The 22,176-nt window shown below is 47.0% G+C and overlaps 1 protein-coding gene across 1 annotated transcript in view; it reads right to left on the reverse strand.

Moving 5' to 3' along the window:
- UNC13A (unc-13 homolog A) overlaps window positions 1-22,176 on the reverse strand; it is a 338,122-nt gene that overhangs the window by 180,731 nt on the left and 135,215 nt on the right. The window contains exon 13 of the mRNA XM_073686302.1: window positions 7,376-7,428. Coding sequence (XP_073542403.1) covers window positions 7,376-7,428 — 53 coding nt within the window. The remainder of the gene's footprint in view (window positions 1-7,375; window positions 7,429-22,176) is intronic.

Here is a 22,176-nt window from a genome sequence, read left to right on the forward strand (position 1 = left end):
GCCGATGCACAGGCTCTGAACCAAGCCCCATCGAAAGATCTGCATCACCAAGTCCAGGAGCTGACCAGGAGCGTCGCGGCGTTGACCAGGACCGTCCAGGCGTTACAAGTGGACCCGTCAAGACCCATCGAGCTGGCTTCAAGTCCGGAGGATGTCCCGTGGCGTCGACAGAGGAGGATCCCGTCGTTCCGAGGGAGGCCCACAGACCTCTACGCAGAGGATGGACAGCCCATTTGCCGTCGATGCAACCAGCCCGGACACATTTCCAGGTACTTTAATTTAAACGGGTCCAACCTGGGGCAGAGGGCCAACCCCCAGGCATAAGATCACCAGGCCCTTACAATTGGTGTAATAAGTACGTTGGTGGGCGCCCGGTTTTACCCGTGGTGCTGGACGGTATCCCCATGAGCGCCTTGCTGGATACCGGGTCGCAAGTAACCACTATCCCTTATGTACTTTTTAAGCAGTATTGGACTGATGCTGATATAACACGGTATCCAGACAGTGACTTGAGCATCATCGCCAGTAATGGCTTGCCCGTGCCGCAGGTGGGGTTCAAAGAGATGACCATTAAGATTGGTAAAGTTGAACTACCGGCACAGGGAGTGATTATTGTGGACATTGACCGTCGTGAAAGTCACCCTAAAATAACTGTGGGTACTAACGTGATTGAAAATTGTCTTTCAGAGGTAATTGTAATTCTACAACAGGTGGCGGTGAATGCTAGTTCCAGCCAACAGAGAGTCCTCAACAAAGAGATAAAAGCCCTGATGAGACGGCAGCAGGTAGAACTGTCTGGTGGTGAGATCGGTAATGTAAGAATGAGTGACCCATTCCCCATTTCCATGCCTCCCAAAAGTGAAATGATGATCTGGTGTCGGACTGCAATCGGGTTGAGAGGTAGAGACTACCAAGCCATGGTAGAACCCGTGTACTCGGACAGCAGGCCCACCATTTTGACAGCCCAGGGGGTGGTTGATGTCCGTCATGGGAGGGTGCCCGTCCGCATCCTCAACATTGGGGAGAGGGAGGCACATTTACCCAGGTACGCTACACTTGCCAAACTGTTTGCTGTTGAGCACAAAGCTATCAGGGCCGTGGAACCCTTGCCTCCATCTCCACAGGCGGAGGGTAATGGCTCCCAGAAACAAAAGGAGGACTGGTGCCAGAAACTCCATGTGGGTGCTGACTCCACTCCCCTGCACCAAAAACAAGGAGTCTACCGGGTGGTACAGGAGTACGAGAGAGTCTTTAGTAAGCACCCGCTAGACTTCGGCAGAGTAAAAGGGATAGAACACCACATCCCCACAGGGAGCCACCCACCAATAAAAGAGAGACACAGACCTGTACCCCCTGCACATTATCAGAACGCAAAGGGCATGCTAAGAGAAATGAAAGATGCTGGGGTCATTAGAGATAGATGTAGCCCCTGGGCAGCCCCCTTGGTTCTGGTGAAAAAGAAAGACAGCACCATGAGAATGTGCGTAGACTATAGACAAATCAACCGTATCACCCACAAAGACGCATATCCGCTGCCTAGAATAGAGGAGTCTTTAGCCGCACTAAAATCATCTAACTTCTTTTCTACTTTGGACCTTACTAGCGGGTACTGGCAGGTTCCTGTGGCAGAGGCTGACAAGGAGAAGACAGCCTTCACCACCCCGATGAGACTGAGCGAGTTCAACTGTATGTCCTTCGGGCTCTGCAACGCACCAGGGACCTTCCAGAGGCTGATGGAATGCTGTCTAGGGCACCGAAACTTCGAGACGGTCCTCCTTTACCTGGACGACGTGATCGTCTATTCGAAGACTTACAAGGACCATCTAAAGCACCTGGCCGAGGTGTTCGAAGCCCTGGCAGGCTATGGCCTGAAGGTGAAACCATCAAAGTGTCACCTGTTGAAACCAAAGGTCCAGTACCTAGTACACGTGGTAAGTGCGGAAGGAGTAGCCCCCGACCCTGACAAGGTCACAGCAATCAAGAGCTGGCCAAGCCCCTCAAACATCAAGGAAGTGAGGCAATTCCTTGGGTTGGTAGGCTACTACCGAAGGTTCATCCCCGGGTTCACTAAGATGGCAGCTCGTATGCAGGATCTCCTGATAGGACAGTCTAAGTCCAGAAGCCAAAAGCCACCCTTCAAGTGGGATAAACTGGAAGAGGAGTCCTTCCGTCAGTTGAAGATGGCCCTCACAGAGGATGAGATCCTGGCCTACCCTGATTATGGCCAGCCTTTTATTCTCCACACAGACGCCAGTAATGTGGGACTGGGAGCCGTACTGTCACAAAACCAACAGGGCAGAGAAAGAGTGATCGCGTACGCCAGCCGGAAGCTGAGGCCCACCAAGAGGAACCCGGAGAATTACAGCTCCTTCAAGCTAGAATTCTTGGCGGTGGTGTGGGCCGTAACGGAACGCTTCAAGCATTACCTGGCCTCCGCAAAGTTCACTGTGTACACGGACAACAACCCGTTAACACACCTAGACAGTGCAAGACTTGGTGCCCTGGAACAGCGGTGGATGGCCCGTCTCTCCAATTATGACTTCGTGATCAAGTACCGGGCAGGCAAAACCAATGCCAACGCTGACGCCCTATCAAGAATGCCTCACTTACCTGAAGGTGACGAAGACCCAGAAGAGCTGGAGGAGGTAGAACTCCCCGCGTTTCACCGGTATGGGGCCGCTCAATACTCCCACCGCGTGAAGGAGGAAGATTTAACAACCGTTATGATCAATCCCCTACCTCACCACAGCTGGGCCGAGACCCAAGATAGTGACCCTGCAATCCGCCTGGTGAAAGATCTGCTGACCCAGGAAGACGCCCGCTTAGATCCGGATGCTCCAGAGGAAGCCAAGCAGCTATGGAAAGAGAAGAGCAAGCTGTTCCTCTATGAAGGCAAGCTGTGCAGAAGACTTGTCAACCACCGGACACACAAGCTGACCTGGCAAGTCGTGGTCCCAAGGCGGGATGCAGCTATGGTCCTGGGGGCTTACCATGACAGAGCGGGGCACTTTGGTTGGAAGAAACTGGAGTTCCTGCTAAGAGGACGGTTCTTTTGGGTCGGCATGAGAGGGGCTGTAGAGAAGTGGTGCAGGGACTGTGGCCCTTGTAACTTAAGGAGGAAGGATCGTGCTAGCCAGAAGACACCCTTGAGGCCCATCGTCACCACGCAGCCTCTTGAGCTGGTAGCTCTGGACCACGTCAAATTGGCTCCAAGCCGGTCAGGATACATCTACGCCCTGACAATCGTGGACCACTATTCCTGTTTTCTAGTGGTGGTCCCGGTAAAAGGCTTGACAGCCCAAACGGCGGCCAGAGCCTTCCAGCAATACTTCTGCCGTCCACACGGGTATCCGGAACAGGTCCTGACGGACCAGGGTCCAGCGTTCGAAGCTGAAATCTTCCAAGAATTCTGCAACCTCTATGGCTGTAAGAAGATTCGGACAACGCCTTACCACCCACAAACCAACGGGATGTGTGAGAAAATGAACAATCTAGTCATTGATCTCCTGAAGACGTTGCCCCTGGAGGAACGCAGCCTGTGGCCAGAAAAACTGCCGGATCTAATAGACTTATACAACCATATCCCAGTGAATGCTACAAACTGCACCCCGGCTTACCTGATGCGAGCTAGACCAGGTAAGCTGCCCGTAGACCTGGAGATGGGAGTCCTAACACCTGAGGACACCTCCCCAGATGCGGACTGGGATACAGAAAGGCAACTGCAGTACAAGAAGGTACAGGAGAGTGTGGAGAAGAGCCTGGCCCAGGTGAGAGAGAGGCAAGAAAAACTCTTCAACCAACACGCCCCTGCTGGTCCCCTAGAACCTGGTGAGCAGGTCCTGAAGCGAAAGAGAAGGCTACATAACTTGGACGACCAGTGGGAAAGGGAACCCTACACCGTACTGCAGTCTGACCACGACAACCCGAAGGTGTGCGTGATCACCAAGGACGGAGGAGAAACCACTAGTACCGTCTCCAGAGACCACCTCAAAAGATGCCCCGAGCAACTCCGTAGTGCAGAAGAGGATCAAAATGACCTTGAACCTGCAGATGACAAGGAAGAAATGACCAGCACCGTTCTCGGAGAGTTCCCTCAGTCCTGGACTCGAATAAACGATGCCATAGTGGTACCCGTCCTGCATTTCCTGCAACCGGCTCAGCAACAACCTACACCAGAGCCGGAAGGCGAAGAAGAGCAAGCAGTTCCAGAGGCGGAAGAGCCTGTACCAGCAGCCCAGGAGAATCAACCCTCTGCTGACAGTGAGCCTGCCATGCCTGCGATAAGCCAAAGGACCCGCAGACAGCTGCCTGCCCTGCCTGTAAGTCCAGCTGGTAGCTGTACCCCTAACGCTAGTGGGGAAAGCCAGGTCGGTCCACCACCAGACAGTGGGTTACGCAGGTCAACCAGGAGCACAAAGGGGCAGATACCCACTCGCTGGAGAATATAGGGTGCACTAAAATTGTAAATAACCCTGTTGCCAAGTGTTGAGATGTTTGCAAAGTTACATGCATGATTGGTAATTCTGTGTTTCAGTTTCTTCCAGTTACCATACGGACTCAAAGGTTATGGACTTTTAATAACCGGGACTTTGTATGGACTGCGTTCGGAGCCTGACCAAGGAATGAACTAAGACAGTAAAGGACTAGGGCTAGGACAGACCCCCACCTGGTTAAGGCTCCCCGTTGTGTTGGTGAGATGGACACCCGGTCACAGACCACACTGTGACCTTAAGAACTCAATCTGTGCGTCGTTTGTCTACTAATGTTTTATAGTCATGTATATTATCTTTATTTACTGTTTAGTCCCGGAGTACTAAATTCTACTAGGGGGAAATATGTCACCCTGGCCTGGATGCCACAAATATAATAAAGCTGTGTCTGAGAGCAAGGGGGAGGTTCTCTGGTCAGGGGAACATTAGCATGCAATATCTCCTGTCTCAGGCCAGTAGGGGGAGCAGGCTGCCCCTATAAAAGCTGGAACTGGGGGCAGGGTTGGGGAGAACTGGACGACCTGTCTCTGGATTGAGAGGTGTCCCAGAGCAGAGAGAGACAGTTGTATTGCACCCTAAGAGGACGTGTGGCGGTAGGAGAGCCACAAGCCAGGGACAAGAGGTGAAGTGCGCCTGTCCTGGCAGACAAAGAACCCAATTTACCAGACTTTGGCATCTGAGGCTGTGAGGATTCCACGTCCTACAGCAGATAACCAGTCCGCAGGGGACTGTATGTTCCTTGGCCTAAGAAGCTCGGAGGTTCCGCTACACCAGAAGGGACCAGCAAAGCCGTACCAGGCCGGGAATAGAAAGGGACCCAAGTTGCAGGCCATACGGGCGAGAAGACACGGTGAGCCCGGGAACGTGGGCTGTTACCCTATAAGGAGGAAATAGCCAGAAGGAGCGCAGAGAGCACGGTAGGCCTACACCCTCACCCTGACCAGGGCCAATTTCCTGTTTGCTCTCAGACGTCCAGGCCCCCCCTCCTAGCCGGGCCTGTTTGTGGGTCAGTTCACCTGTTCTAGTAAAGACCCTGGACTGCAACCTGTTGTCTGTGTGCTCCTTGCTCCTCCAGCACTAACGGCGCTGGGACGCCCTACACCATCAACCCCATCTTCTACTATACTGCCCTGGGGCCGCACTCTTCCCGTGGGGAGTCACACTACCCCAGCTGCATACACCATCAGCCCCAGCGGTCTGCCTTGCAGCGGCGGTTCGCACTGACCGCAATCCACAGGTGGCGTAGTCGGACATTACCAACAGCGCATGGCAGACTACCAATGGTCTGACCACCCTGAGCCACGGAACCGGGTTGCCACTACTACCCCTATCGTTTCCCGATTGCCCGGCTCCGAGTGCCCCACGGCCCAGGGGGTGAGTCATTTGCTACTGCCGTTTTGTGTTTTTTTACTTCTAGTTATAACATAGTGAGTGGCTTCCAAAAGAAGAATAGTCAAGTCACTTCTTGTAACCGCTTTGCGACTCTACAAACATGAGGTGATTAAAAGCAGCTCAAAGGCCTGAACGTAGGAACAGAAAGTCTTTCTTATGTTACAGTGTATTCATGCTTATTGAGCCATTTTTATAGGCGGGTTACAGAGCATACCCACCTGCAAAAGATGTTGTGTGCACATAGCCTTAGCAAGGCCTTATTGGGAAAAAAAAAGTTCACATTTCTGTTCCATTTGTTTTCCATTGCTCATTACAGAAAAATCAACGTAGTATGCCATGAAATTAGATGAACCAGATACAGTGGCTTGCGAAAGTATTCACTGCCTTGGCATTTTTCATGTTTTGTTACCTCACAACCTGGAATTTCACCTTTTTTTTTAGGGTTTGCATCAGTTCATGTAAAGAACATGTCTACAACTGTGAACATTTGGTTTTCTTTTTTTGTGAACCAAACAACAAATAAGACAAAATAACTGAAAACTTCAGAATACAAAACTATCTCCCCCGCCTAAAGTTAGTACTTTGTCGAGCCTCGTGCTGCGGCAAGTACATCTGCAAGTCGCTTTGGATAAGTCTCTATTAGCTTGTTCTTGCCACATCTTGCCATTGGGATTTTTGCCTATTCCTCAAAGCAAAACTGCTCCAGCTCCTTCAAGTTAGATAGTTTCCTCTGGTGAACAACAATCTTCAAGTCTGACCACAGATTCTCAATTAGATTAAGGTCTGAGCTTTGACTAGGCCACTCCAAAATATTTACAAGTTTCCCCTTAAACCACTCAAGTGTTGCTTTAGAAGTATGCTTTGGGTCATTGTCTTGTTGGAAGGTCCCAGTCTCAAATCACAGACAGACTAAAACAGGTTTTGCTCAAGAATATCACTGTATTTCTCACTATCCATCATCCCCTTGACTCGGACCATTTTTGTCATTCCTGCTGCAGAAAAACATCCCCACAGCATTGTGCTGCCACCACCATGTTTCACTGTGGGGATGGTGTTCTTGGGGTGATGAGCTGTGTTGGCTTATCGCCAGACCTAGTGGTGACATTGGTGGCCAAAAAGTTCAGTTTCATCTGAAGTATAGACAAAAAGGTATAAAAAAAAATTCACAAAAAGAGCAAATTGTATTGTCAGCAGTACACATGACACCATTTTATCCACATAGACACCTGAATTAAGATTGGTGATCTGAACTGTTGGCAGCCTCATTATTGCTGTATAAAACTGGTAAGTGGTGGAGCAGATAACAACCTGAAAGTGATTATACCGTATACTGTTTGAAGATAGGATGCTCATTATTTAGGTGAAAGTTAGAAAATTTGAATGAAACAGAAAGCAGATGAACTTCCATGGCCTAATTTTTCAGATCACTTTAGATAAATAATAGAACTACAGTTACAAGGTAAAATTGAGAGATAATACAGGATGTCACATACCCATCTTTAAACCATAGAGACTTTGACATTTCCCCACTCCCTTCACCTCTGGCCTAAAAGAAAAACATGAACAACAATAAACATTTGAGTTCAAGACAAATGTATATATTTTGCAATCAAAACAGACTTTTATTTGCTTACTGTTTCATATTCTACAATACTTTACATAACTTGTATTGGCTCATACCAGTTCCTGACCCAGTAAAATGTCATCTCCTATGAAAGTTCTCGTGAACATTGCAGTATAGTTTGCATATAGGCTACACTGGAGAATGCAAAGTCTACGCACTATGAAGAAATGGGTTCCCTTTTTTAATGGAAATATTCTAGCAATGCCTTTAATGTAGGAAATTATTTGAAATGCACAGGTATGGCTCGTATTATGGAAATAATCACAGATGAAAATGTGCACAATCTTTAATCTTTAACTAGTTAAAAATGTTCTTTTGATGAGTTTCAAATGAATATGAGAAAAAAAATAGAAAGGTTAAACGTTCTAATACATTTTAATTAGGTAAGCTGTCTTAATATGGAGACACCCCCGCTGGTTCGTCGGTCAAGTAAGGTTTATTTCTTCATTGGTTTTGTCACAGAACCAGGCTCATCTGTGATATTGAATGAAGGATGTTGGCTCACTTTATCATCTATGCCAGCCTCCTTCTTCATAGTGGCTAATGTAAAGACAGAAAAGGGGGCTAACTTAGCTATTAAGATGCACAACAGCCTCCAAACACAGGGAGGGGAAGAAAGCTCTCTTTTGTGTCAAAACCAAAGCAGAAGTAGATCTGACTAGATTAGTACTGAACTCTTCACATCGGAACACCTTTCTCAAAGGGATTGTCCACTATTTAACAACCCTTTCTGAATGGCCCCGGGAGGGAGGAAAAATACAAGAAGTTTATACTTACCTCCTGGACGGTTTCTTCCATTTGGATGAAACGGGAAGGCTGCAGTCGATCAGCAACTGTTGTTTGGCTGCAGTGGTGTAGATTGTAAGCCTGTGAGGGTCATCTCTTCCTTTGCACCTATCAGCTTGTTTGCTTATTTTATGCATTTAAGATGTATGTACAGCACCATTGAATTAATGGTGCTTTAAAAATAAATAATAATAATAATAAAAAAATAATAGTAGCAATGTGACTTCTGCACCAGCTGGATATTGATGGCAGCAGATCGACGGGGGACATAATGCCGAGTATGGAGGAACGCGAGTCAGGAAGGTATCTATTTTTTTTTCTTCTTTCCACCACCTTGGGGCCATTCAATAGAGCTTGTTAAGTAATAGACAACAACTTTAAATAAAATATTCTAGTAAGCTTACCCTATTTTCACTTGAAAGTCAATAAAACAACTACCTAGTTTAATAACCCTCTTAGAGTAAAAGAAAATGTTAGGCTTTAATATAATAAGTAGTGATGAGTGAGCATGCTCGTTTAACCCTCCGGTATTCGCCGAGCATTTGCAGCTTGCTCGGCATCGATGAAAGTGTCGCCGCGGCTGCATGTGTCACATATGTTATACACCTGTGACACATGCAGAGATTGCAGGGGTTCTTCCGTGTAGTTCTGGACTGATTCCTGACTTTTCTCAGAATCATCCTTACCCCACGAGGTGAGATCTTACATGGAGCCCCAGACTGAGGAAGATTGACAGTCAAGTCATCTTGTGTTTCTTCCATTTTCTAATAGTTGTGCCAACAGTTGTTGCCTTCTCACCAAGTTGCTTTCCTATTGTCCTGTAGCCCATCCCAGCCTTGTGCAGGTCTACAATTTTGTCCCTGGTGTCCTTAGACAGCTTTTTGTTCTTGGCCATAGTGGAGAGGTTGGGGTGTGATTGAGTGTGTGGACAGGTGTCTTTTATACAGGTAACAAGTTCAAACAGGTGCAATTAATACAGGTAATAAGTGCAGAGTAGGAGGGTTTCTTAAAGAAAAACAAACAGGTCTGTGAGAGCCAGAATTCTTGCTGGTTGGTAGGTGATCAAATACTTATTTCATGCAATAAAATGCAATTTAATTATTTAAAAATCATACAATGAGATTTTCTGCTTTTTATTTTTAGTTTCTGTCTCTCACAGTTGAAGTTTACCTACGATAAAAATTACAGACTTCTCCATTCTTTGTAGGTGGGAAAACGTGCAAAATCGGCAGTGTATCAAATGCTTATTTTCCCCACTGTATATGGTGAGTCAAAAGCGTTATAACCATATGACTCCAAGTGACATTTTTCCTATCTGGAGTGCAGAGAGTTCACACATAATTAGTTTTCTAGATTAATCTCAGAGTGCATTACCAGTTCCACAGTCTGATCTGTGAGTAGAAATTATTTACAAATAGCTACAGTGGGCTTCAAGAGTGTCCATCAGTATTATCAACCCCCTCAAACTGGATACATAGGCATGCAGAGTTTAGCAAAAAGATTTGCATCCCTGGCCCAGCGTTTATGTAGGTAATCCGTGACTGCCATACCAGAGCCCTGTGAACATCTTCCTATTTGCCAGCATCCTCAGCACCTTTTCTGATTAATAGGCCTGGTACGACATCATCGTTGTGGGGTAACAAACACATGATGTTGCGATAGGCCTAGTAATCAAACTAAGCGCCTGGGATACCAGTAGGTAGGAGGAAGTTCGTAGGACTATGGTCCAGCAGCCAAGGACAATAGACATTGCTATGGTCCTGCAGCCAAGGACAATAGACATGGCTACTGGCTCGGAGTCCTGGGAATATTTCTACTGAACTCTTATTTATGAAAACCACATAAATAAGTGAAGGAATGAAAGAAAACTGGAACTTTTTTTGAGGCCTATGGATTGGCCACATGTCTGCCGGAGGAAGAATGAAACATACTCTGAAAAGAACACCTTGTGTACAGTGAACCATGATGGAGAAACGGGTGATGCTCTAGGGGATACTTTACTTTTTCTGGCATTGTAAGGCACCAGCAGCGCAAGAAGTGCAAGATGGATTCAGTCAAGTATAAGGAAATTCTATGAGAAAACATCATGCCTTCTATGAGGAAGCTGAAGCATGGACATCATTGGACTTCAGTGCAGGATAATGATCACAAGCATATGACGCGCCCCCTGGGCCTGTGCTGTGCAGGGGGATACCCGGAGCCGGATCGCTGGGGGTTGTAGTCTCCGTGTGGCGGTGACCCGGTCCGTGCCCAGGGTGGTCAAACCAGTGGCAGTCTTAATGTATAGCAAATGTCCGACTACGCCACCCATGGATTGCGGTCAGTGGGGACCGCCGCTGCGCTGCCGACCGCTGAGGCTGATGTTGTTTGCGCAGCTGAGTATGGGATGACTCCCCATGGGGGAAGTATTGCCTCAGGGCAGCTAATGTGGAGATGATGGTGGTGATGGTGTGAGTGTCCCAGTACTGATGGTGCTGGTGCGGCGAGGAACCACAGAGACGTGCAGTTGCAGTTTTCAATGCTTTACTCACAGTTCTTTATCAGGTCACTTGTGCGCAGTTAGGACCGCCCGAGTCATGCTGCGTCCACCAGGTGAGGGACTCGGTCAACTCCCAGGCAATTCCGGAGTGTGGTTCAGAGCTCCCTTCTCTTTCCTTTCTCTGGCCGTCCCCACCAGTGACCCACCTTTGTCCAGCTTCCTCGGGCCTTCTGTTGGCGAAACCTCTCTCCGGTTTCCCTGACCCTATACGGTATGCCTTTCTGGTGGATGTAGTGAGGGGTCGCACCAAGATGTGGTAACAACCTCCGGTCTTTGGCTGAGGAATCTGTTGCCTCCACCAATTTGGGTTCCAGTACCCTGCTCTGCCAACCCTTCACCCTGTATCTCCTCTGGGCATATGGGGTTCCTTCTGCCTTCGTGTCTCTGGGCCTTTCTCTGTGTTCCTTGCTTCCTTTCTCCTCTGTTCCAGTTCCTTTCTTACTTTCCTTTCTGTTCCTTCTTCTCTCTCTCTCTCTCAGGCTCCAGCCTCCTGACAAGGCCTGCCTGCAGAGCAGAGCCCATGCAGGGGCTCCGCTTCCTGTCTTCTCCTCAGACTGTCTCCACTGAACTGAACACTGATCTAAGATGGTGCCCACCTTTTATACCTCCTTCTGACACCCGAGCCCAGGTGACTTGCAACCAATGGGCTCCTGTCTATGCCCAGAGACCCACCCCTATCTGCTCCTACACCACTGGGTGTACTTTTCCCCGCCCCACTCCAGCCAGGGACAGAAGCTGTCGTGCCTGCACTTCTGTGGGAGCACCGTTGAGCTGTCCCTCGGAAATGGGGTGTGTGTGGTGCATGCAGCTAAACGAGTCCCGGTCCACACTCCATCCTTACCCGGGAGTGGAATATCACACCTCTGGTCTGAGGTGCAATACCCCTGTAGCAGCCGAGCCCTCGGGGTGCTACATTCCCCCCTGGTAAATCACAGCACGTCCTCGGGCTGGAAAAGAGCAAAGACAATTCAAAAACATGCAATACTTTTTCAAAACTTTTCACATTAGAAACCGGCCGGCATTATTCAACTTCCCTTTATGGGAAACACTTTCTCTTTACTAGACATTATACTGCACTTTTAATATTACTGGAACTCTTTTGTCATATAACATTTTCTAGCAGCATATAAAACTATTCAGCATATCAAACTTTTTCTGGTAAAACATTTTAGTAGATTCTCTTCTTCACTGGCCACTGTGCAACTTGCGACCAGGTAAAGGTGCAACAGTCCATTTAGTTCCGAGGTAGGCGTTGCAGTTTTTGTATAAAACCAGTAGGGGGCGCTTTAAGAAGCGCAACTATATACAAGGGATGGCCGCTCTCAGTCCTCGGCCAGTTGGGATAGGGGAATGGCTGCTCACAGTCCTCAGCCTGGTTAGGGATTAGGGGCACACTAGTAACAGTTCACACAGTCAACAGTTTCGCAACAGTTCTTGTACTCTGACGGGTAACTATGTACAGTTCCATTTTACCGTTTACTGGTAACGGTGTCCTCCTGATGCTTCCTCCCTGTACTCTTCAGACCCGTCTGGGCCCTCAGGGTAGTCCATGTCTGGGCGGTACCGCAGCTCCTCCTTTGTTAGACGGTGGACATGGAGGGCATACAGTCCCTTTGCGCCCGGGGAGTTCAGGCCTTGCGACCGGGCCTGGAGAGGGCCGCCATTGATGACGCCCGGGATCAGAGGGTGCGACTTTGGGCCTGGGCGCGGGCTGGTGGTGGCAGCGACTAGGGCTGGAGGGGTCGGCAGCAGGGCTTGTTGCGGGGTCTGGAGCAGGTCAGTGTTTGCAGCGCCCGGGATCGGCGGCTCAACCAGGGAGCCCGGGAGCAGGCTGACGCTGGCAGCGTCCGGGACAGGGAGACTCCTCTTACCTGCTCCCGCGACCGCTCCTGCATCACGCATCTTCTCCTGGCGCTGGTCGGGGCCCGCGACAGCTGGGGCACTGCCGATGCTGGGCAGCTTAGTCTGCTGCCGGTCCGCCATCTTGCTCTCCGTTCCTGGTGTCCTCCTCCCCCCTGGTGGACCGTGGCCTACCTTGCGTTGATCTTCCTCCGTAGGCCGCGGCTCCGCAGTCGATCGTCGGGGTTGAGGACCTTGCGTCGCGCTCCTGTGACGTCAGTGTCGCTCCCTCTCCCTTCCAGGACCTTACGCAGCGTCAGTGCGTGGGGCGGAGCTTCGGATCTCGCGCGCTTTCGGCGTCCACGCCCCTCTTCTTCCCGCGCGGCGTCCCGAAGATGGCGTCCGATGGCGGGAAGCGGCTGCGGATGGCGGGAAACGACCCAAGATGGCGTCCGATGGCGGGAAACGACCCAAGATGGCGTCTGATGGCGGGAATCGGCTCCGGATGGCGGGAAACTTCTTGAAATGGCGGGAGACTTCTTTTTAAGGTACATGTGCAGTTTTCTTCAGGCACGCAATACCCGCTTGTGGCGGGTTGGTAATGATCCTGCCGACTACGCCAAAGTTGACGCGCCCCCTGGGCCTGTGCTGTGCAGGGGAATACCCGGAGCCGGATCGCTGGGGGTTGTAGTCTCCGTGTGGCGGTGACCCGGTCCGTGCCCAGGGTGGTCAAACCAGTGGCAGTCTTAATGTATAGTAAATGTCCGACTACGCCACCCGTGGATTGCGGTCAGTGGGGACCACCGCTGCGCTGCCGACTGCTGAGGCTGATGTTGTTTGCGCAGCTGAGTATGGGATGACTCCCCACGGGAGAAGTATTGCCTCAGGGCAGCTAATGTGGAGATGATGGTGGTGATGGTGTGAGTGTCCCAGTACTGATGGTGCTGGTGCGGCGAGGAACCACAGAGACGTGCAGTTGCAGTTTTCAATGCTTTCATAGAATGGTAGAGTTGGAAGGGACCTCCTGGGTCATCTGGACCAACCCCCTGCTCAAAGCAGGATTCACTAGATCATCTCAGACAGATGTCTGTCCAGCCTCTGTTTGAAGACGTCCATTGAAGGGGAACTAACCACCTCTCGTGGCAGCCTGTTCCACTCATTAATCACCCTAACTGTCAAAAAGTTTTTTCTAATAACTAATCTGTGTCTCCTCCCATTTAGTTTCATCCCATTGCTTCTAGTCTTTCCTTGTGCAAATGAGAATAAAGATGATCCTTCTACAATGTGACAGCCCTTGACATGCTTTACTCACAGTTCTTTATCAGGTCACTTGTGCGCAGTTAGGACCGCCCGAGTCATGCTTCGTCCACCAGGTGAGGGACTCGGTCAACTCCCAGGCAATTCCGGAGTGTGGTTCAGAGCTCCCTTCTCTTTCCTTTCTCTGGCCGTCCCCACCAGTGACCCACCTTTGTCCAGCTTCCTCGGGCCTTCTGTTGGCGAAACCTCTCTCCGGTTTCCCTGACCCTATACGGTATGCCTTTCTGGTGGATGTAGTGAGGGGTCGCACCAAGATGTGGTAACAACCTCCGGTCTTTGGCTGAGGAATCTGTTGCCTCCACCAATTTGGGTTCTGGTACCCTGCTCTGCCAACCCTTCACCCTGTATCTCCTCTGGGCATATGGGGTTCCTTCTGCCTTCGTGTCTCTGGGCCTTTCTCTGTGTTCCTTGCTTCCTTTCTCCTCTGTTCCAGTTCCTTTCTTACTTTCCTTTCTGTTCCTTCTTCTCTCTCTCTCTCTCAGGCTCCAGCCTCCTGACAAGGCCTGCCTGCAGAGCAGAGCCCATGCAGGGGCTCCGCTTCCTGTCTTCTCCTCAGACTGTCTCCACTGAACTGAACACTGATCTAAGATGGTGCCCACCTTTTATACCTCCTTCTGACACCCAAGCCCAGGTGACTTGCAACCAATGGGCTCCTGTCTATGCCCAGAGACCCACCCCTATCTGCTCCTACACCACTGGGTGTACTTTTCCCCGCCCCACTCCAGCCAGGGACAGAAGCTGTCGTGCCTGCACTTCTGTGGGAGCACCGTTGAGCTGTCCCTCGGAAATGGGGTGTGTGTGGTGCATGCAGCTAAACGAGTCCCGGTCCACAATCCATCCTTACCCGGGAGTGGAATATCACACCTCTGGTCTGAGGTGCAATACCCCTGTAGCAGCCGAGCCCTCGGGGTGCTACACATACCTCAAAGTCCACCAAGGTTTGGTTTCAGAAGAACTGGGATAAATACATTTTTGATTGCAATTGTTTATCTATTCAGGTTCTTCTAAGAAATTATGTAAGCCTTTTTTTTTTTTTTAAACCGTTGACAGTACCTGCTGTGACCTACTTCTGAGGTAGGCTATTTCCACTGATTATTGGTAAAGAATGATATTTTTTCATCAGATGAAGGAAATTGCCCCCATTTGTTTTGATGGCATTTTACTTGTAACAGGTTTTTAAGATATTTTTTGTATGTGCCATTGTGACGACACCGCATTTATTCTTAATTATTTATAATCATTTTATAGATGTATTTTTCAGTAGGTCAAGAGACATAAGCCATTGTTCATATGAACCTGCACATTGACTCTTTTTGTACAGTACAGACCAAAAGTTTGGACACACCTTCTCATTTAAAGATTTTTCTGTATTTTCATGACTATGAAAATTGTACATTCACACTGAAGGCATCAAAACTATGAATTAACACATGTGGAATTATATACTTGTTGGAAAACCATTTCCGGTGACTACCTCTTGAAGCTCATCAAGAGAATGCCAAGAGTGTGCAAAGCAGTCATCAAAGCAAAAGGTGGCTACTTTGAAGAACCTAGAATATAAGACATATTTTCAGCTGCTTCACACTTTTTTGTTAAGTATATAATTCCACATGCGTTAATTCATAGTTTTGATGCCTTCAGTGTGAACGTACAATTTTCATAGTCATGAAAATAAAGAAAAATCTTTAAATGAGAAGGTGTGTCCAAACTTTTGGTCTGTACTGTATATTGACTTGCTGTTGATTTGTTGAATGGCTGCTGATTGTATCAGCACCCTGCAACTTATTGTTCTGCTATCCTTGTGGAACAAAGGCACAGGTTATTTGAACAATTGATGATTGTTAATTTGTTGAATGCTTGTTGACTATCTATTGTATCAGTCCCTGCAGCTTATTGTTCTGCTATCCTTGAGGGACAAAGGTGCAGGTTAATTTAACAATCAATGTTTGTTATTTGGTGAATGCCTGATGACTAAGTATTGTATCAGACCATGCAGCTTGTTGTTGTGCAAACAATGATGTACAAAATATGCAGGTTAATTGAACACTTGAACAATGAGAGATGACCTTCTCCCACCTCCTCCCAAACCTATGGATAATGGCTTGAATAAGAGCTGTGGACTATAAAAGTTGGATCTGCCTCTGTTTCCAGAGACTCTAGATGACAGCAGCCAATGCACCATGGCCCCAACCGAAGGAATACAAATTTGATCCACTGCCCATCACTGAACCCATAGCAACATTTGGAGAACCCAGGTTGGGACATTCAGGTCACCTGGCCACATATCTCAATGGACTGTCAGCTTCCTAAGCTTTCTGCTACCTCCTCTCTGTGGGTGCCCGCCAAAAGCGGGTGCCACTGGTTGGGGTATTTGGCCCTCGAAGCTCCGAAGATGCAGATGTTCTTATTCCCAGTGAACAAGCGAAGGGTGAGACTCTGTCATTTGCACCATCTTGTGTATTTGCTGGGACTGTACTATATGTTGTTGTCCGTTGGCGATCCAATAAATTATGACTGTAGTATCCTCACTCTGTGTTGTCTGAGTAGTATTCTGCCCACGGAAGAAGGGGTACGGGTGTTAAGTGGGATGAACCCTGGTCCATGGGTTCTTTCTATAGACAGCCAGGTCAGCGGATGAGAGTACCCACTGACCCTTGTGTCTCCACAGCCATTTCTTTACTTTTACAGGAAAATCATGCCCCAGCTTAGATATTTATTCTAACGACTAAACAAATTTAATTCTTGTAATTGTTCCTCATAACTAATATCTTCCATGTCCATTAGCAGTTTTGTAGTTTTTCTTTGTACTATTTCTAACTCCTGGGCATCCTTTCTATGACCTGGTGCCCAAACCTCAACTGCATATTCCAGATAAGGCCGCACTCATGTTTTGTAAAGTGGTAGCAAGTGTTTAGTGGCACTAATGTTTTGTAAAATGGCCTTCTCCTGAGAGATCATGCCTCTTTTACTACAAGACAATATCCTGCTGACCTTTGCAAGCAGCTAATTGACATTACATGCTGTTATTTATTTTAGACTGATCTGAGTTTCCAGATCTTTCTCAGTGACTCTCCTTGTTTAACTCCTCTTAGAAAATATGACGTACCCAGTATCCAGTAGCATAACTTGACATTTATCCACATTTGACATCTGCATAGTGAAATTCAGTTTATCTAAGTCAGCTTTTTTATGGTCAATGGGAAAAATATAAACAAAACTATTAATCCCATCTCAATCAGTTTTGTAAAGTCCAACAACACTATCCATTGCGTTTTTTTCAAGTCACTTTTCTTTTTTGTCTTGTGGGATAAGTTGACATTTTTGGCGTCAAATTAATCAAAATGGGGCACGTGATTTATGAAATTGGTACAGAGTCAAAAATGGTCTTTCTTCCTGTCTTGAACTGCATTTGCAACTTTTGGTGCCTAAAATAAAAAAAGTGTACTAAAATTTTGGCATAGTCAAAAACACCTCGGGGAAGGAATGGAATGAAGTTACGCCAAATTTTGTGACTTTTTAAAAAATCGCAATTGATAAATCAGGCTAAAACATCTGGAATTGCTAAACTCCACGCACAAAGAGGAAAACAAAAGACAAAACAGCCAAGCACATATAAAATAGACTTAAAAAAGGCGCAAATAAAATAATGAATTGAGTGCAAACAAAAACAGGCGCAAAACATACACAAAACTAGAAAAAACAGGCACAAAGGCAATGATGAATTGAGACCTATAACTACAGATATCACTCTGTCCAGGCTTCTACCACTTCTTAAAAAAAATCAGGTTGGTTTTACAACTTCTATCCTTATGAAAATAGTTCTGGCTATCACTTTTAATACTAGTTTCTAACATATACTTTTGTATATAGTCTTTTAAAAGTCCCTTAAATCAATTTTACACAATAATTAATAAGCATAATGGTTTAAAGTTAGCTGAATAACCTTTGGGGACCAAAACTAAATGTGGTTCTTAAATGTTTTTTTAGACATTTCTAGGGATAAGTTGGCAGGAGTGGACTAACACATTGTCCAGGTAGTTTATCTAATTTATTTTGGGGTACAATGACTATATTGGTATTGGGGATATATTATTATATCACATGGAAGCATGATGCATATTGGAATATCTATGTTTTGAGGCAGACTGAATCTAATGTATCCTGCTATTTAGGAATGAGTGGACCCGTGGAAGTCCGGGCTCTGGTACCCGATCCAAACTTCATTCCAAAGTTTGGTTTGGGTACCAGAGCTGTACCTGAACTTGAACCAGAACCCAAACCCATTGAAAACAATAGAGACCTGGACTTTTGAGCTGGAAAATTCTCTCCCTCTGCAACGGACTTCCCCCGGAACTCTAAACTTAATAATGGATTTTCGGGAGTAGTCCGGTACGAACCCGTTCACTCATCTCTACTGCTGTTATATACACATTACTTTATTTCCAATTGTTAATTATATGGTGAAATGCATTTGGTTGTTGGGATATGCTATGAGTGGAAATGCATGTACTACCTCACATCCTCTTTTCCATAATTGTTTCAATTATGAATAGGAAAGTATGCATAAGATGGCCTTACACTAGATGAGGGCCCTACAATAGATTACTGAATCATTTTAGATCACTTTATTGGCCCATCATGTCCCCTCCTTAGTATACTGACAATAACAAATACAATAATATATCACCTTTGTATATCTTTAGCGGTATTCCATATCTTTAATAAACCTTTAATATACCATAAATGTTTTTCTATTATGAATGTGCCACATAATTATATACTGCATTTCACTTCTTTCTGTCAGAGCCCGCCAACAAATTTCTCACGCTGTGAGCAGTGACGTCGGTAAGGTTACCGCAGTTCAGCGGCTATGAACTGCGATAAGCTGACTGACGTCAGCGCTCTTCACAGCAGCCGGACTCGCACGCTACTGTTAGTGTATTCCAGAAGCCATGCTGAGCGGTCACATTATGATGTCTGACTGCACCTGGCTGTAGCAGAGTTGGGGATCGTCGTGAGACGTGGGATGAATTTACGGTGGAACCTCTGGGATTATTTTATTTTTTAAAGGTAATAAATTGGTAAAAGAGGGTCGGGGAGTGTTTTGTACATTTAAAGAACTTTTCTCTGTATGTGTGTTTATTACTTTTGACTACGGGTTAGTAATGAGGGTGTCTTATAGACGCCTCTCCATTGCTAACCCCTGGGCTTGATGTCAGGGGACGTTACACAGCTGACATCAACCCCAAAACCATTACCCCGCTTGCCAACGCACCAGGTCAAGCGGGAAGACCTGAGTCTAAGCGCCATAATTGGCGCATCTAATGGATATGCCTTTTCTGGGGTGGCTGAGGGCTGGTGTTATTAGTCTGGGAGGCAGCCAATATCCATGGTCCCATCCCAGCTTATTAATATCAGCCCGCAGCTGTCTGCTTAGTGCTTAGTCTGGTCATTGAAAATAGTGGGGACCCCAAGTCATTTTTTGGGGTGTCCCCCCTTTTTAATAACCAGTAAAAGCTACGCAGACAGCTGTAAGCTGATATTAATAGCCTGGTAAGCTCCATGTTTATTGCCCCCTTCCCAGAATAATAACACCAACTCCCAGCTGTCCGCTTTCCCTGAGCTGGGTATTAAAGATATGCCATTTTTTTCTTTTATTTATTAGATAAATACATATACAGTAAGCTACACACGTACTGCACTAATAATATATATCTCGCTAACATATTTCTTTCTATGCCCAGGCATCAGAGAATACTCTAATCAGCTTCGCCTGCTATCAGTGAGACCAGGTGCACAATGATGAGAGTAGTAGTCATCAGCCGACGCCTGACCAGCGGTAACCTTTTCACTGTCAGTCAAAGTTGCCGTCGCACACGTTGTCCTCTGTTTGACAGTGTGTGAACCCGCAGCGGTCCACGATTCCTGGCGATGACTTCAGTAAGGTTACTGCTGGTCAAAGCCAGTGTTTCCCACACTATCACACAGATGACAGCGTGAGAACCGCCGGATGTTCTGGCCCCTCATTCACTTGAATGGGGTTCAGGATCAAGGTTGGGTACCGTTCTGGTACCCGAACCGAACTGGTATATAAAGCAGTGACATCAGTAAGGTTATCGCAGTTCACAGCCAATGAACTGCGGTAACCTTACTGACGTCTCCGCTTGCAGCCCATCCCTAGTTATAGGTTGAACTCAATGGACATAAGTCTTCTTTCAACCTATGTATTAAACGCTGTGACCTAGACTACATCAGAGACTCTCTCCTCTTTGGTATTGTAGGAAAGCCAAGTAGGCTAGGGTTAAATTCTAGCACTACAGGTCATGATTAGGTGCACCTGAATAGCTATGACTAGAGCCAGGCCATATGTTCACTTATCAGTCAGCTGGGGAGCCTGAGCAGAGTGGGTTGCATTGAGAGACAAATCAGAATCGCTCTGAGAAGAGACTGCACAGGCCGTGTGCATCTAAATGCAAATATCACTGGTTGCTATGGACAACAGCTGTTTTGAGTGACCAAACTGAGACAAGCTCAGCCATGTCTGAATAGCCAGGGTTTATATTGTTTAGTTAGTGCCTGGACAGTTCACGGTACTGTGCCACCAGTGGAAATAAACACTTTTCCATGGGTGATATAATAACCCTGTGACTTTGTATTCCAAGCGCTATCTGAGAGTGAACCCCTACAGTATATACAGAGCTAAAGAACCCACTTACTAATTATACCTTTTCCTGATATTCAGTGACAATTCTGTTACAATTTTTTAATTTATATATTTAGATTTTTTTCTTGCTTTATTTGTCTACCTGCCATAAATTTTGTATTTTATCTGATTTTATTACAGATTGTCTCTTGTTGGATTTTCCACAAAATGGCTCAACCATTATGCTGCAACAAGTTATGGACTTTTCCCCTTTGCAGCTGAAGCAGAACCATGACCCCAATTAATATCTAGGTAGTAAAAATCTCCCACTATCACCACTGTACCGGATTGTGTTGCCTGATCCATTTGATTACACAGTCGACCTTTCAACTCCTCAGTGATGTTGAGGGCATCAATAAATAACCTTAAATAGTTTTTTAGTGTTTACCTCCTTGGTAATTCCACTCACACAATTTTAGTGTCCTCAAAATCTTCATCCCTCTTTTGCCTCTTTCACACAAACTTTCATACTGCTCCCAACATACTCCTCATTTTTATTTGACCCATCTTTCCATAGGAGTATAAAACCAGGAAGATTTACAGCCCAATCATGAAGAGTCCACCCATGACTAAGCAACACCAAATCACCAGCGCCCCCCCCCCAACTCAGTAACTCAGCAATTTATCCACCCATTCCACCTCACACTGAACCCTGGCACTGGGAAGACAGCAAATCATTTGGTTCAGACAGTCTTGGCAAACAGTTATTTTATCCATCTTCTTGCTTATAGAAACCACTATAATCATCAATAGTCTACATTACCATACCCTTGGCTACTAGCTGGGCTGTTCTCCTGGCTAATTTTGCAGAGCAGTATCCAGAAAACCTAGCAACAGGCTGGTATTACCAGTAACATGCCTTCTGTCAGGATCCTTACCTGAAAGGCATGAACCGTAGAGCCAGGCAGTGGAGGTATTCTGAAATGATACACACCACTAGCACCACTAGTGGTGGAAAAGAAAGGGAGTAAACTTTATCTCTAATGTGGCCTATTAAACAGCCTGCTGTCCAGCTGCCAATCGTAAGTCAATGAGAAGAGACGGGATGGTAAGGCCTGTAATTGCCTTACTATCGTAAGTTTTTTTCTTTTTCTTTTGGAGCGTGCAATTCCATTCATTTATATTTGCATCTTTAAGACATGAATACAAATAAAGCATTGACTCAGGGATCTGATTGACACCGGAAGTACTAGCGCTGGCACTTCCGGGGTCAGAAGAGCACCAATCAGCTCCCCGCTTCGAAGGCGCTGCAGCGTCTAAACACTGTTGACGAATCTAAAGCGCGATGAAGTAATCTCATCACGCTGTAGACGCCACAGCAGGGCGCTGCAGAGGAGGACAGACACCAGAGCCCGTAGAAGGACAGGAGCCTGGAGAAGGACAGGGGCTCAGAGGAGGACAGGGGCCCAGAGGAGGACAGGGGCCAGGAGGAGGATGGGAACCAGGAGGAGGAAAGCCACCAGAGCCAGGGGGAGGACAGACACGA

The sequence above is a fragment of the Phyllobates terribilis genome, unplaced genomic scaffold, assembly GCF_046119375.1.
Source record: "Phyllobates terribilis strain yellow unplaced genomic scaffold, ASM4611937v1 Scaffold_1__5_contigs__length_1240528914, whole genome shotgun sequence".
Classification (NCBI taxonomy): Eukaryota; Metazoa; Chordata; class Amphibia; order Anura; family Dendrobatidae; genus Phyllobates; species Phyllobates terribilis.